At 41.6% G+C, this 14,028-nt stretch overlaps 2 protein-coding genes across 3 annotated transcripts; both read right to left on the bottom strand.

Moving 5' to 3' along the window:
• Window positions 1-201: 201 nt before the first annotated feature.
• Window positions 202-3,633, bottom strand: LOC135115047 (uncharacterized transmembrane protein DDB_G0289901-like). 2 transcript variants are annotated; one of them, XM_064031498.1, is made up of 3 exons: window positions 3,445-3,633; window positions 1,870-3,140; window positions 202-1,401 (listed from the first exon to the last, which is right to left on the bottom strand). In XM_064031498.1, exons 1-3 carry the CDS (start codon window positions 3,473-3,475, stop codon window positions 430-432), a joined length of 2,274 nt encoding a protein of 757 aa, XP_063887568.1. In that variant the 5' UTR covers window positions 3,476-3,633; the 3' UTR covers window positions 202-429. The 2 variants fall into 2 exon arrangements, with proteins under 2 accessions (XP_063887568.1, XP_063887569.1); XM_064031499.1 differs by having other exon boundaries at window positions 1,870-3,162; window positions 3,398-3,627.
• Window positions 3,634-7,558: 3,925 nt separating this feature from the next.
• Window positions 7,559-13,288, bottom strand: LOC135115046 (protein qua-1-like). The gene is made up of 3 exons (XM_064031497.1): window positions 12,093-13,288; window positions 9,991-10,967; window positions 7,559-9,428 (listed from the first exon to the last, which is right to left on the bottom strand). Exons 1-3 carry the CDS (start codon window positions 12,127-12,129, stop codon window positions 8,541-8,543), a joined length of 1,902 nt encoding a protein of 633 aa, XP_063887567.1. The 5' UTR covers window positions 12,130-13,288; the 3' UTR covers window positions 7,559-8,540.
• Between the last annotated feature and the right edge of the window lie 740 nt (window positions 13,289-14,028).

The raw sequence follows: 14,028 nt of genomic DNA, 5'->3' as shown, positions 1-14,028 counted from the left end.
TACTGTCGAGTATCTGCAAGAAGTGCAATATTACGGATCCTGAGACAAACAATTTCCCGGGCTTCAAGGGTGTTCCGTTTGGCTAACAATGCCATTGCATTGAGTAGCCCTGTATTTTCTTGATCAGCCTGGCTATTTGCTTGTTCCGTCTAAATAACACAAGACACTGATGGATTTCTTTAAGGTTTATGAAAATCAGTATTATTAGGCACAGGTGTTTTATTGCTCTAATATAAGGATACATTGTTAAATGTTCGAATGTGGTAATAGGTAAATGAGTGGGGTATACATGTTTATGGCACCTTGCGGACTAAATACTCGAGTCGTAGCTGCTACTAATTCTGGAAACATGGGCACAAAGGCACAAGTTTGCATGAATTATCTAGTGAAAGCAGAGAGAGAGAGAGAGAGAGAGAGAGAGAGAATCACTTAGGCAACAGGAGTCTGATAAAGACCTGTGATTCTGCTGCCATTACCATTGCCGTTTCCGTTTAGACCATTCCTGTTGGGGTATGAATATCCATTGCCATTGACATTGCCTCCATTCCCGTTAATTCCATTCCCATTGCCTCCAATGCCATTACCATTAGCTCCCTTTGTAAGACCATTTACAGCCCCGTTTCCATTACCAGTGGCACCATTTCCGTTGCCATTAGTGTACCCATTGCCATTTCCGTTCACAATGGCACCATTTCCGTTGCCATTAGTGTACCCATTGCCATTTCCGCTAACACTGGCACCATTTCCGTTGCCATTAGTATACCCATTGCCATTTCCGTTCACAATGGCACCATTTCCGTTGCCATTAGTGTACCCATTGCCATTTCCGTTTACAGTGGCACCATTTCCGTTGCCATTAGTGTACCCATTACCATTTCCGTTCACAGTGGCACCATTTCCGTTGCCATTAGTGTACCCATTGCCAGTGGCACCATTTCCATTGGCAACGACACCATTCCCGTTACCGCTAATACCGTTTCCGTTGCTATACGAATAGCCATTGCCATTTCCATTACCATTGATGCCATTTCCGTTACCATTGACGCCGTTGCCATTGATGCCATTACCATTAGTATTACCATTGACGCCATTTCCATTGCCACTGATGCCGTTACTATAACCATTGCCGTTGGCCACACCATTACCATTGGTGCGCCCAATACCATTACCGTTTCCGTTTCCGTTGATAAGGCCGTTACCGTTGACTGCCCCATTACCGTTGCCGCTGGGACCGTTTCCGTTGGTGACGCCGATGTTGGCGTTGAGATCGTAGAAGTTCGGCGCTGTGGAGCAGTCGACGTTGTACCACCAGTCGCAGACGAAGTACTGCTGGTTGAATAAGGTGCCGTTGGGACACAGGAAGGAGTCCAGTCTCCCATCGTCTTGGCAAATGTGGAACACCTGTGCGTGGTGGAGGAGGGAAAGGAGAAGAGCGAGGTATTAGCAGAGTTAGAAAAAAAAAAGAAAAGTGGATTAAATAAGAGAGAGAGAGAGAGAGAGAGAGAGAGAGAGAGAGAGAGAGAGAGAGAGAGAGAGAGAGAGAGAGAGAGAGAGAGAGAGACCTTAGCAAGAAGGATATAAGTATTATTCTTAAATACAAATAACCAAAGTACTTAATCACGAAGAAAATTTATATTGCCGATAATGCGTTGAGAGAAGAGAAGACGCGCTGCCAAGGTACGAAAGTAATGAAACCACTGCTGCGAGTCATGGATAAAAATAGTGTAGTTGCAACAAGGGACATTTAGGCAACGTCTGTGATGAAAACATGAGCTATTGTAGTGAAAGGAGAGAGAGAGAGAGAGAGAGAGAGAGAGAGAGAGAGAGAGAGAGAGAGAGAGAGAGAGAGAGAGTGAGAGAGAGACTCACCTGACAGCCAGCCTCAGGAGCAGTGTCGGCGTAGTAACCGGGGATGATAGTGTCGCAAGTGAAGCCAGTCTCAGGAACTTCGGCCAAGATAGGGTAGTCCACGCCAGCCACGCCGCCGCCGCCGATCGCCGCACTCAGGGCCTCGATGGGGTCGCCGCTGAAGCCTTCCACAAGACCATTCCCGTTGGCGAGGGCTCTGTCTCCGGTGATGAGACCATTACCGTTGGCCCCGTTTCCATTACCGTTGCCGTTCGTGAAGCCATTGGTGTATCCATTCCCGCTGACACCATTGCCGTTACCACTAAGACCATTTCCGTTGCCGTTAATACCATTACCGTTGCCGTTGGTGTAGGAGTAACCATTGCCGCTAATACCATTGCCGTTGGCGCCGTTGCCATTAACGCCATTGCTAGTAACACCGTTGCCGTTGGCGCCGTTGCCATTAACGCCATTGCTAGTAACACCGTTGCCATTAACGCCATTGCCGCTGATGCCGTTGCCATTAACGCCATTGCCGTTGACACCGTTGCCGTTGGTATAGGAGTATCCATTACCATTGCCGTTGACTCCGTTGCCATTAACACCATTGCCGCTGACGCCATTACCATTAACGCCATTGCCGCTGACACCGTTTCCATTAACGCCATTGCCGTTGACGCCGTTACCGTTGCCGTAGGAGTATCCATTACCATTGCCGTTTACGCCGTTTCTATTACCATTAATGCCATTTCCGTTACCGGTAACGCCGTTTCCGTTGCCATTGGAATATCCATTGCCAGTAGCACCATTTCCATTGCCATTTACTCCATTGCCATTGCCACCGTTCCCATAGGAATATCCATTGCCATTGCCATTCACGCCATTGCCATTGCCATTTACGCCATTGGCATTGCCGTTCGCGCCATTGCCATTGCCGCTCACGACATTGCCATTGCCGTTCAGCCCATTACCATTGGCGTTGCCATTTAGACCATTTCCATTACTATAAGAATATCCGTTCCCGTTGCCGTTCACGCCATTGCCGTTAAGGCCATTTACATTGCCGGTGGCGCCATTACCGTTAGCTCCGTTGCCATTGGCGTATCCATTGCCATTCTGACCGTTACCGTTTGCGCCATTCACGCCATTACCGTTACCATTTGTGGCGAAACCGTTTCCTCCATTTCCATTGCCATTGGCAGTTCGAACGGGAGCTCCGTTGCCATTCCCGTTGAATCCGTTAACAGGAGGAAGGTAGGTCTGCGGGTCAGCCACACAGAGGCCTAAAACACCTGTTGGGAAAAGAAATGGCTTCTGCAGTTGTTGAAATTGATTGATATGGAAGAGAGAACTGAGAATGATATCATCTTCGTTTCATAAACAAACTATAAGATAGTGCTATTTACAAATGTCCAATTACTCTATGGAATAAAAATTAGACGAACTGATTTTATGAACGTATGTCTAAGTGTGAGTTTTAATTTCTCTCAAGTCTCTACGAGCTACATTGAACAGTTAGTGAGAGAATGGAGAACGGAGCGCGAGGTACCATGCTATATCAGACAGAAAACTGCTAAAGAACAAAACATATCTTACCGACAAGCACAAGGCACCGCGCCAGCTTCATGCTTGCGTTTCGGAGAGACAGAAGAGAGAGGGACAAGGGAGAGAACTAAACAGGGAGGTAGCCAAGCAAGTCTAGCAGTGAACTCAAACTGAGGCGTCTGGTAAGCTAGAGGAGAGAGGAGGAGGAGGCTGGGAGTGCAGAAGCAGTTGTGTGGTTTGAAAGGCCATCTTCGCGCCTTATATACCTGCTCCTCTTCCTTCCTTCCTTCCTTCCTCCCTTCCCTCCGCCCCCCCCTCCCCTTCCACCCTACTTTCCGCCCGCCCTCCGCGTCTCTTTTCCCACCCACTCCGTTCCTTCCCTCTCCTTTCCACTGTCTTGCCAAGGTCGAGAGAGAGAGAGAGAGAGAGAGAGAGAGAGAGAGAGAGAGAGAGAGAGAGATCTGACTTAAGACCAGACAATTTGGTTACTCAGAATTTTCATGCCCTATAGAAACTTGGCTGCACTTTGAGTGATATACTGTTTGACTCTCTCTCTCTCTCTCTCTCTCTCTCTCTCTCTCTCTCTCTCTCTCTCTCTCTCTCTCTCTCTCTCTCTCTCTCTCTCTCTCTCTCTCTCTCTATCTGTGTATATATATATATATATATATATATATATATATATATATATATATATATATATATATATATATATATATATATATATATATATATATATATATATATATAGTCATCACCTTCATTTGACTAGACATTCGTAGTTGAGTTTATTTCTATGTATTATTTTCAATCGTGATTCACGTTCTTCTTATGATATGACAAATAAGAATAACCACTGTAAGTGGAAATAAATATTATTATTATTATTATTCTATCTATTACTTTCTCACTCTCTCTCTCTCTCTCTCTCTCTCTCTCTCTCTCTCTCTCTCTCTCTCTCTCTCTCTCTCTCTAAGTATATGACAATTTTAATTTCTTAAGATTAATTTTCTGCGGAGAGAGAGAGAGAGAGAGAGAGAGAGAGAGAGAGAGAGAGAGAGAGAGAGAGAGATGAAGGGAGCGAGAATAGTTGTACCGGAACAGTACAAATATATTACGTGACCTTGGTGTCGGCGTGTTCTTCACCCCCTCATCTCCCTCTCCCTCGGCTTCTTCATCACGACCGCGGCATAACTCGTGTCACGCGCCGGAGGTCCAATTGAACGCTCATTTGACCGCCAGAACCGAGGATGAGGCTGACCGTGTGAGTGCTCGGAGCAATCTTCCTCCCACACATCAAATAACGTGTCGTAACATGCATGATTGTCTACTTTTATTCTTTATTACTTTTTTTTACTGTGTTTGAGTCCACGAGCTAGTCAAGTCCAGTCATCACCTTCATTTGACTAGACATTTGTAGCTGAGTTTTTTTTATTTATTTATTTTTTTCATAAGTAAATCTTTCCACTGTTCTTTATTACTCACTGACGTTATCGTCTTGGGCAGGAGTTACTTTCTCTCTCTCTCTCTCTCTCTCTCTCTCTCTCTCTCTCTCTCTCTCTCTCTCTCTCTCTCTCTCTGCATTTTTCATTAGCATAAGTATGATAATAGGAAATGGCTAGTTTTCTTCTCATTTTTTAATATTATTTTAACATTCATATCCGCTGTTGCTTGAAAATCTACTACTACTACTACTACTACTACTATTATTATTATTATTATTATTATTATTATTATTATTATTATTATTATTATTATCATTATTATTATTATCATCACCATCATCATTCTTTATCTTTACCCTCCCTTCATCTCTCAATAGACAATCAAGTGCCAGCCTCAAATGCTTAACTTACCGCGGCTTTAGCACTAAAACATCGGCGATCTCCCACGGCCCAGATAGAGCACATTTTTTTTCCACCTGCCACTGGGTAATGTACTGTGAGGAAACTCTGGCTAACAGAACCAGAAGATGCGCGCCTCGTCCACCTTCTTGCTCTCATCTATTTCGTCAGTACGTCAGAGAGAGAGAGAGAGAGAGAGAGAGAGAGAGAGAGAGAGAGAGAGAGAGAGAGAGAGAGAGAGAGAGAGAGAGAGAGAGATTGTATTGTGCTTACCACTTTCAATCTCAATATCCTTTATTTATGTCATTATTTTTTGTTACTTTGATTATTGTTACTTTTATCTTTATTCTTTTCTTTTATTTCTATTCTATTTGTTTTCGTTGTTGTTGTTGTTGTTGTTGTTGTTGTTGTTGTTGTTGTTGTTTCACCTTCCTCTCCCCTTCCATCTCCTCTTCCTCCGTTTTCTTCTACTACTACTACTACTACTACTACTACCACTACTACTACTACTACTACTACTACTACTACTACTACTACTTTTTCTTCTTCTTCTTCTTCTTCTTCTTCTTCTTCTTCTTCTTCTTCTTCTTCTTCTTCTTCTTCTTCTTCTTCATCTTCTTCTTTTTCTTCTTTTTCTTCTTCTTCTTCCTCCCCGGAGATGAGTGCGTTTTTCTTAAGGTCAGATGCCAAGACTCAGGGTTGGAGCATCATCCTTCCCTTATGCAAAGTTTTCAATACCCTTATATAGCAAGAGAAGCCAATATGTTCTTCTTTCCCCCAGACGGCAAACCAAATACAAGAATCAAGGTTTGCTAGTGTAGCTTTCCAGTAAGGCGTGATAGGTATACCACAAGGAATAATGAAAAAAGTCTTCTTGATTTTGAGACTTATTGTGTGGGTTTCATGCTGCTAACCGGCTCTGAAATTACCGTCATACAAATGTTAGAACACTATTGGGAACGTTTATTAATGATGAGAAGTAGAGAAGATTTATACGTTGGAAAAGGCTCACGCAATGGTTTTAAATACTTTATAGTGTTATTTAGATTGTTATTATAAAGGGTTTCAAACAGTAACGCTCTTTTGATCTTGTCTGGGTTGTTTGATTTAATATGCTACTTTACACATGGTAATAGGAAGATTAGCTGCAGTATAAAAAGGAAGAGAAACGAAAATATAAGTCCGTAGATGCTAACTACGCTGTTCAATTCAATATTCAACCCTACAGTAATTATAGAATTATATATACATCAAAAAAAGTAAATGAAAAGGAAACAGTAGATTGTAAAACATGATAAAAACTATGCTGTTAATAATTATTTTGTATTGCTGTTATTTATTTGTTAATTTATTTTCGTTACTATATATATATATATATATATATATATATATATATATATATATATATATATATATATATATATATATATATATATATATATATATATATATATATATATATATATATATATATATATATATATTCCTTTACGAGTAAATTAACTTTTATTTTGAGAGGAGGGGATGCCGTAAGGTTACGAGTTGAGATCCCATAGTGTAGGGCTGTATAGTAGAGTGGTAAAGGGGGAGATGATTAGTAGGGGGGGCGCACACAGGTGGCATGTAGCAAGGGGCAGGTTACCAACCTACTGTCGGATTCTTGAAATATTGTGTTGTACAATAATTATTCACTCTTCATCCAGTGAAAAAAAAAAAAAAACATTCTTAAGCTATTAGGTGCTTGTTTAATTTTAAGCTGAATTAAAAAGAGGAAGGGAGGAAATATTTGTCTCGACCGTGAGGCAGACAAGGCCGATTAAATGTGTCTTTACTTGTAGTTGAGCATGAATATGTAAAGCAGGTGAATCTTGGTGTCGCTGATCACTATGCAGAAAATAAGGTTCGGAAGCGAGGTAGTGAATCCTCTCTGTTTGCCTATGAAGAACAGACCAAACAATAAGACTGAGTTTCCAGCGATTTCTTTATAAAAAGCAAATAACCTATTGCGTATATTTTGGCGTGTTTAGACTTTTAAGTCGAACAAGGAAGGAAAGTTGTTTAAATTTTCAAGTTATTTGTTGGAATAAAAAGAGAGAAAAAAAAACTCACAGCATTAGCATTAGCAAAATAGAAGAAACACAAATAACACTAGTATTAGTAGTAGTATTAGTATTGGTAGTATTAGTAGTAGTAGTAGTAACATGAAAATCCCCCAAAATACCACAAAACTCCAAAGTAAAGGAGACACTTGGTGATTATTGACTTGCGTGCACTAGAGCGGTGACAACAGTCCTTAAACCTCTGAGGAAAAATAAAGAAGCGGACATGTTGTAATACATTTATTCACATTTTCGTCAACTTACAAAAGACATAAACTATGACTCGGTTGTAAATATGCGAAAGACGAAACAACAGAAAATAAAACAAAATGTGAGATTACGTATTGACATAAATGACAAACACTTATGGCACTTACTACTAGTATGTCATGTATACATCACTCCTTCGGGACACGTAATACCGGTAATAACTCAAGAAAATAATGTGTATCTGAGAAGTATAATGCATACTGTGCAAAAATGGTACATTGTTATTATTATTATTATTATTATTATTATTATTATTATTATTATTATTATTATTATTATTACAATCATCATCATCACTACCACTACAACCACCACCACCACCACTACTACCACCACTACCACCACCACCACCACCTACACAAGAGAAAGTACATGTTAGGTGGTGGTGGTGGTGGTGGAGGTGGAGGAAGCAAGTGCTGAGGCGTTCGGTCCTAACAAAGAGACAACTATTTCTGTGCCGAGCGTCTGTCATCTGCAATGCTTCACCTATTGTTGAAAGCTTCGCCCTGTACGAGTCTTGGCACTTATCTCAAAGTCAGATTATCAGAATTTTTACAATGGAACCTGCATGTGAATGATATATTTATAGTGAATCTGTGACAGTCTCTCTCTCTCTCTCTCTCTCTCTCTCTCTCTCTCTCTCTCTCTCTCTCTCTCTCTCTGATAATGTCATCGATTTATGCCAAAAATATAAGTATTTTTTCCCTTACATATTTGTTCCTTGGCGTTCCATTACCAATATTAAAGAAATTCAATCCTTCCATAATGACGGTGAATAGTAATAATAGTAGTAGTAGTAATAATAATAATAATAATAATAATAATAATAATAATAATAATAATAATAATCTACGGAGAGATCATTCTTCTCTTTTATTTTTGCCGTCAGTATTTTATCACTAATGACTGTTTTCTTTTTCTCTTTCTTTTGTTATTTTCATCGTCCAATACCGTTGCCATTAAATCCGTTTCCCCCGTTGCCATTTCTGCGATAACTGTATCCATTCCCATTGCCATTACCATTACCATTACCATCTCCATTCCCATTTCCGTTACTGTTACCATTGCCATTCCCGTTACCGTTACCATTTCCGTTTCCGTTGCCATTACCGTTACCATTGCCATTACCATTACTGTTGCCATTGCCATATCTATATCCGTTGCTATTACCGAATCCGTTTCCCCCATTCCCGTTTCTGTTATATGAGTATCCATTGCCATTACCGTTGCCGTTACCATTACCATTGCCATTACCGTTGCCGTTACCGTTTCCATTACCGTTGCCGTTACCGTTGCCATTACCATTCCCGTTTCCATTACCATTGCCATTACCGTTGCCGTTACCGTTTCCATTACCGTTGCCATTACCGTTGCCATTACCATTCCCGTTTCCATTACCATTGCCATTACCGTTGCCATTACCATTCCCGTTTCCATTACCATTGCCATTGCCGTTTCCATTACCGTTGCCATTGCCATTACCATTCCCATTACCGTTTCCATTACCGTTGCCATTCCCGTTACCGTTTCCATTACCGCCTCCATTACCGTTGCCGTTACCATTTCCATTACCGTTGCCATTGCCATTACCATTTCCGTTACCATTACCATTCCCGTTGCCATTTCCATTACCGTTACCATTCCCGTTAACATGCCCATTTCCGTTGGTGACCCCGATGTTGGCGTTGAGGTCGTAGAAGTCCGGCGCCGTGGAGCAGTCGAAGTTGTACCACCAGTCGCACACGAAGTACTGCTGGTTGAACACGGTGCCGTTGGGACACAGGAAGGAGCTCTGCCGCCCGCCCGCCTGGCAGATGTGGAACACCTGTGGAGGAGGAGGAGGAGGAGGAGGAGGAGAGGATAGGATGAATGAGGACGAGGTGGTGAAAGAATAGGAGGAGGAGGAGGAGAAAGGCAAGGAACAGAAGGAGGAGGTGGTGTTGATAGTGGTGGCGTTGGTGGTGGTGGTGGTGGAGCAGAGAGGGAGGGTAGAGGTAAGCAGGTAATACGAATGGAAACGTACAGATCTTTCTAGTAATGAACTGACAATGAAATTGATCGATGCATTCTTGGAAAGTGAGAAGTTAGGGAAAATATTTTGTACCACCCGCTATCCATCATGTGACCATTAATATATCAGTATAATTAGTTGATAGACGTGAGAGAAGCTACTTATGCTCGCCTACAACGAGAATACCTTAAGAAAATAAACAAAATTGATGAAGAAGAAAAGAAGAATTACTTTTCATCATTACACCAAATACCAAGCCTTGTAAACATCAAAATTTAATATCAACATTGAACATTCTCTTTCCCACGTGCCCTCCCATCCTTCCCACCGACGCGCGCACACACACACACACACACACACACATACACACACTCACCTGACAACCGGCCTCGGGAGCAGTGTCGGCGTAGTAGCCAGGGATGAGGCCAGCGCAGGTGAAGCCAGTGTCGGGAACCTGGGCCAGGATCGGGTAGTCCACGCCAGCCACGCCGCCGCCGCCGATCGCCGCGCTTAGGGCCGCAATTGGGTCGCCGTTGAAACCATTGCCATTTGCGTGTCCATTGCCGTTCCCGTTGCCGTTGCCATTGCCATTTCCATTACCATTGAAACCGTTACCATTTCCGTTACCATTTCCATTTCCATTGCCATTGCCGTTGCCATTACCATTGAAACCATTGCCATTTCCATTGCCATTAATACCATTGCCATTGCCATTGCCATTTCCGTTGCCAGTGAAACCGTTGCCATTTCCATTACCATTGCCATTGCCATTTCCATTACCACTGAAACCGTTGCCATTACCATTGCCATTTATACCATTGCCATTGCCATTTCCATTGACACCGTTGCCATTTCCGTCACCATTGCCATTGCCATTAAAACCGTTGCCATTTCCGTTACCATTGCCATTGAAACCATTACCATTTCCATTCCCATTCAAGCCGTTGCCATTTCCGTTCCCATTTCCATTCCCATTTCCGATGCCGTTTCCATTACCATTGAACCCATTGCCATTTCCATTACCATTAAGGCCATTACCATTTCCATTGCCATTCCCATTATAACGATAACCATAGCCGTTACCGTTTCCATTGCCATTTCCATTTCCATTCCCGTTTATGCCGTTTCCATTTCCATTCCCATTGCTGTTTCCATTCCCATTCCCACTACCGTTGCCATTTCCATTCCCGTTTATACCGTTGCCATTTCCATTCCCGTTTATACCGTTGCCATTTCCATTCCCGTTTATACCATTGCCATTTCCATTCCCATTGCCGTTTCCATTCCCATTCCCGTTGAAACCATTCGTGGGCGGCAGGTAGCTCCGTTGGGACAAGCACACTCCCACCAGAGCTGTTGATAGATAGAAGTGGTATTATTATTTGTAGTAGTAGTAGTAGTAGTAGTAGTAGTAGTAGTAGTAGTAGTAGATAAATTCAGTCGATGCAAAGAAAAAAATAGGCTGAACTGAACTTTCTTTGAGGTGGACAGAACAAGTAAATCGTTCATCAGTTGTTTTTTTCGCCACAAGTTGGAAATGGTGAACGGTCTCTTGTAACGAAGTGTCGCATATTATTCCTTGACCCGAGTCCCTCTTCACTGTAAAAGGACTAAATATACACAAGAGTACGAAGGAGCGTCTCTGGAATGGAAGGAGTTGTCACAGTCAACACGGGAAGGAAACTGTCTTTGTATTTTTAGTGTTACTGGAGCTTCGGGACAAATGGTTCGTATCTCATTTGCCTATGATGAAACCATAACCTGTTTATACATCACTTTTACCGCCGCCTAGAGGTCAGTCGTCCTACTTCTCTTAAAAATGCACTCAGGGAAAGGGTTATCGGCGTCTCTTTTTTAACGTTCAACTCTGCTATATCAATTTTGGTAAAGAGTAATTCATTCTTCCCACTTATGTCATAGTGCGTATTTTCTTGAATATAAAAGCGAGGTTATGAATAGAACGCAGTGAAGGAAAAGAGTTATCGTTCCATTTTACGTTAAACTAAAACTGATGTACTATTTATAATGAGAAATTAATTTTTCAGCTTAGTGGCTTATTGAATACAGAAGTGAGATGATAAATAACATGTCGTTCATGCAGAAAAGGTGTGTCAGCGTCCCATTTTAGCGTTATATTCACGTTGTTATAAATCAATCTGCAATACAGAACCATTAATTATTCTTCAGTTATAAATACAAGAAAAATGCAGTTAAGAAAAAGTATGCCCTGATTCTGTGCTACATTAACGCTCATATATAGCAATCACAACAAACAACTAACTGGGATCACATAAAGATGGACTGGGTAAGTTAGATTAGATAATACGTAACCTAACTTAATCCAATCTAACTCAGCCCATCCAGGTCCCCATTCCATCTCAAAATAGTGGGAGTGGCTGGTCTTCATATGACCCATCGACTGTTCCCACTCAGTAACTTGTCGAATAGAAGGACAAGATAGAGAAAACCATCTCTTACCTGCCAGAATAAGATGCCTCGTCAGGTGTAGCATCATGACGTTCCCAAATGAAGATCCGGATTACGTGAACCTCGAAATGGAACCGAACTTCTTGTTGTCTCTGTCTCAGGTAAAAGAGAAACAAGAGAGACGAAACAGAGGAAGTCAAAGGGGAAAAAAGACAGGAGATAAGAATAAAAATTAAGTCTTTTTCTGTGTTTGTGTTTTCTTGGGGGAGGATGTGTGGGGATGGCGCAGCGAGCGTGGTGTTCAGCGACCAACTGGCGTCTGTGAGTGTTTGTGTTGAGAGGGAGAGTGTTACACTGTCACCGACGGGAGGGTAGAGAGCGTTGTTATATATAATCTTGCGTAGTCTCTTTTGCAATCGTCCCCTCGGCTGAGGATGGGAAAGGAAAGGGGGAAGGAAGGTGTGGGATGGGAATGGGAAGAAGCCACTCGTGAAGTTGATACGAGGAAGAAGGAAGGGAAGAAGGAAGAGGATGGATGAAGACACTTATGGATGAGATGCGAGGGAGGGAAGGACGAAAGGAAGGAAGGGAGGGAAGAATGAATGAATGGAAAAATGATGAGTGGAATAAACAAAGGAAGGAGTAAAGAAGATGTTTCTGAATGGAATACGACGAGGGGAATGAAGGAACGATGAAAATATGGACAAATGTGATGATGATGAACGTAAGGGAAGATAGAAGAAGGAATTAAAATGCATAAAAGAAAAGGAACAATATATAGGATAATAAATTTGTAAGTTGGATTGTAGACGGAAAAAAGATAGAAAAAATAAAATTGAGAGGAAGGCAATGCTAAAAAGTAAAAAAGAAAGAAGAATTGATAAAGTAATATAAGAGAAGAGAGAAGGATATACGATGGAAGTGGAAGAAAGAAAGGAAGGAAGGAGGGAAGGAAAGAAGGGACGACAGAACGAAAGAGGAAGAAAATGTTGATTAAAACAACGAAGGAAGGCGCAAAGAAGAGAAAGGAGAAAGGGACGAGCAGGGATGATTAAAAAGGGAGATAAAAAAAAAAGAAGGATGAATTGGAGGAAACGAAGGAGGAGAAAGAGAGAATCACTGTTCAAAGATTTCAATACTTGATGCATCAGATACTCAACAATGATATTTTCCTTTCTTTTCTCTTTTTTCTCTTTTTATCTTTCTTTCCTCCCAACATCCATTCTTTCACTTCCTCATTTATCCTTCATTCTCCTGTTTTACTTCGTTTTCAAGTCTATTTTTTTCACTTAGCTCTCAGAAAACTAGATTAGAAGAGAGAGAGAGAGAGAGAGAGAGAGAGAGAGAGAGAGAGAGAGAGAGAGAGAGAGAGAGAGAGAGAGAGAGAGAGAATGCAAAAAGACGAAATAAAGGAATATAAATTATAGTGATGTTTACAGAGAGAGAGAGAGAGAGAGAGAGAGAGAGAGAGAGAGAGAGAGAGAGAGAATACACCGTGTGGAAAGGCAGAATGGAGTGGGAGGGGACGAAAGACATTTACAATTAAAGTAATATGCACGGATAACGAATGAATAAGCTCAAACCAACCTCAAGGAACAGAATAAGAAACAAAGGAAGTGGTAATTGCGCAAAATGTTATGGGACGGAAATGGTTGTACTAAAATTATGAAATCGGACAGAGAGAGAGAGAGAGAGAGAGAGAGAGAGAGAGAGAGAGAGAGAGAGAGAGAGGGGGGGGGGAGGGTTCTACAATCATAAACAACAATTTCCATGTTATTATTGTTGTAGGCAAGTACGTAACATTCGCGGTGGAAAGTAATTGCACTGCAGTCTCTCTCTCTCTCTCTCTCTCTCTCTCTCTCTCTCTCTCTCTCTCTCTCTCTCTCTTATTTTTTTCATAGGTGAAGGAAAGAGGAAGCTGGAAAGACAAAAAAAAAGGAAATGAACGATGAAAGAAGGAAAGAATGAAAGAATAATGCAAAGAAGA

Source organism: Scylla paramamosain, chromosome 28 (assembly GCF_035594125.1).
Source record: "Scylla paramamosain isolate STU-SP2022 chromosome 28, ASM3559412v1, whole genome shotgun sequence".
Classification (NCBI taxonomy): domain Eukaryota; kingdom Metazoa; phylum Arthropoda; class Malacostraca; order Decapoda; family Portunidae; genus Scylla; species Scylla paramamosain.
This window is presented reverse-complemented; position numbering and strand designations above follow the sequence as displayed.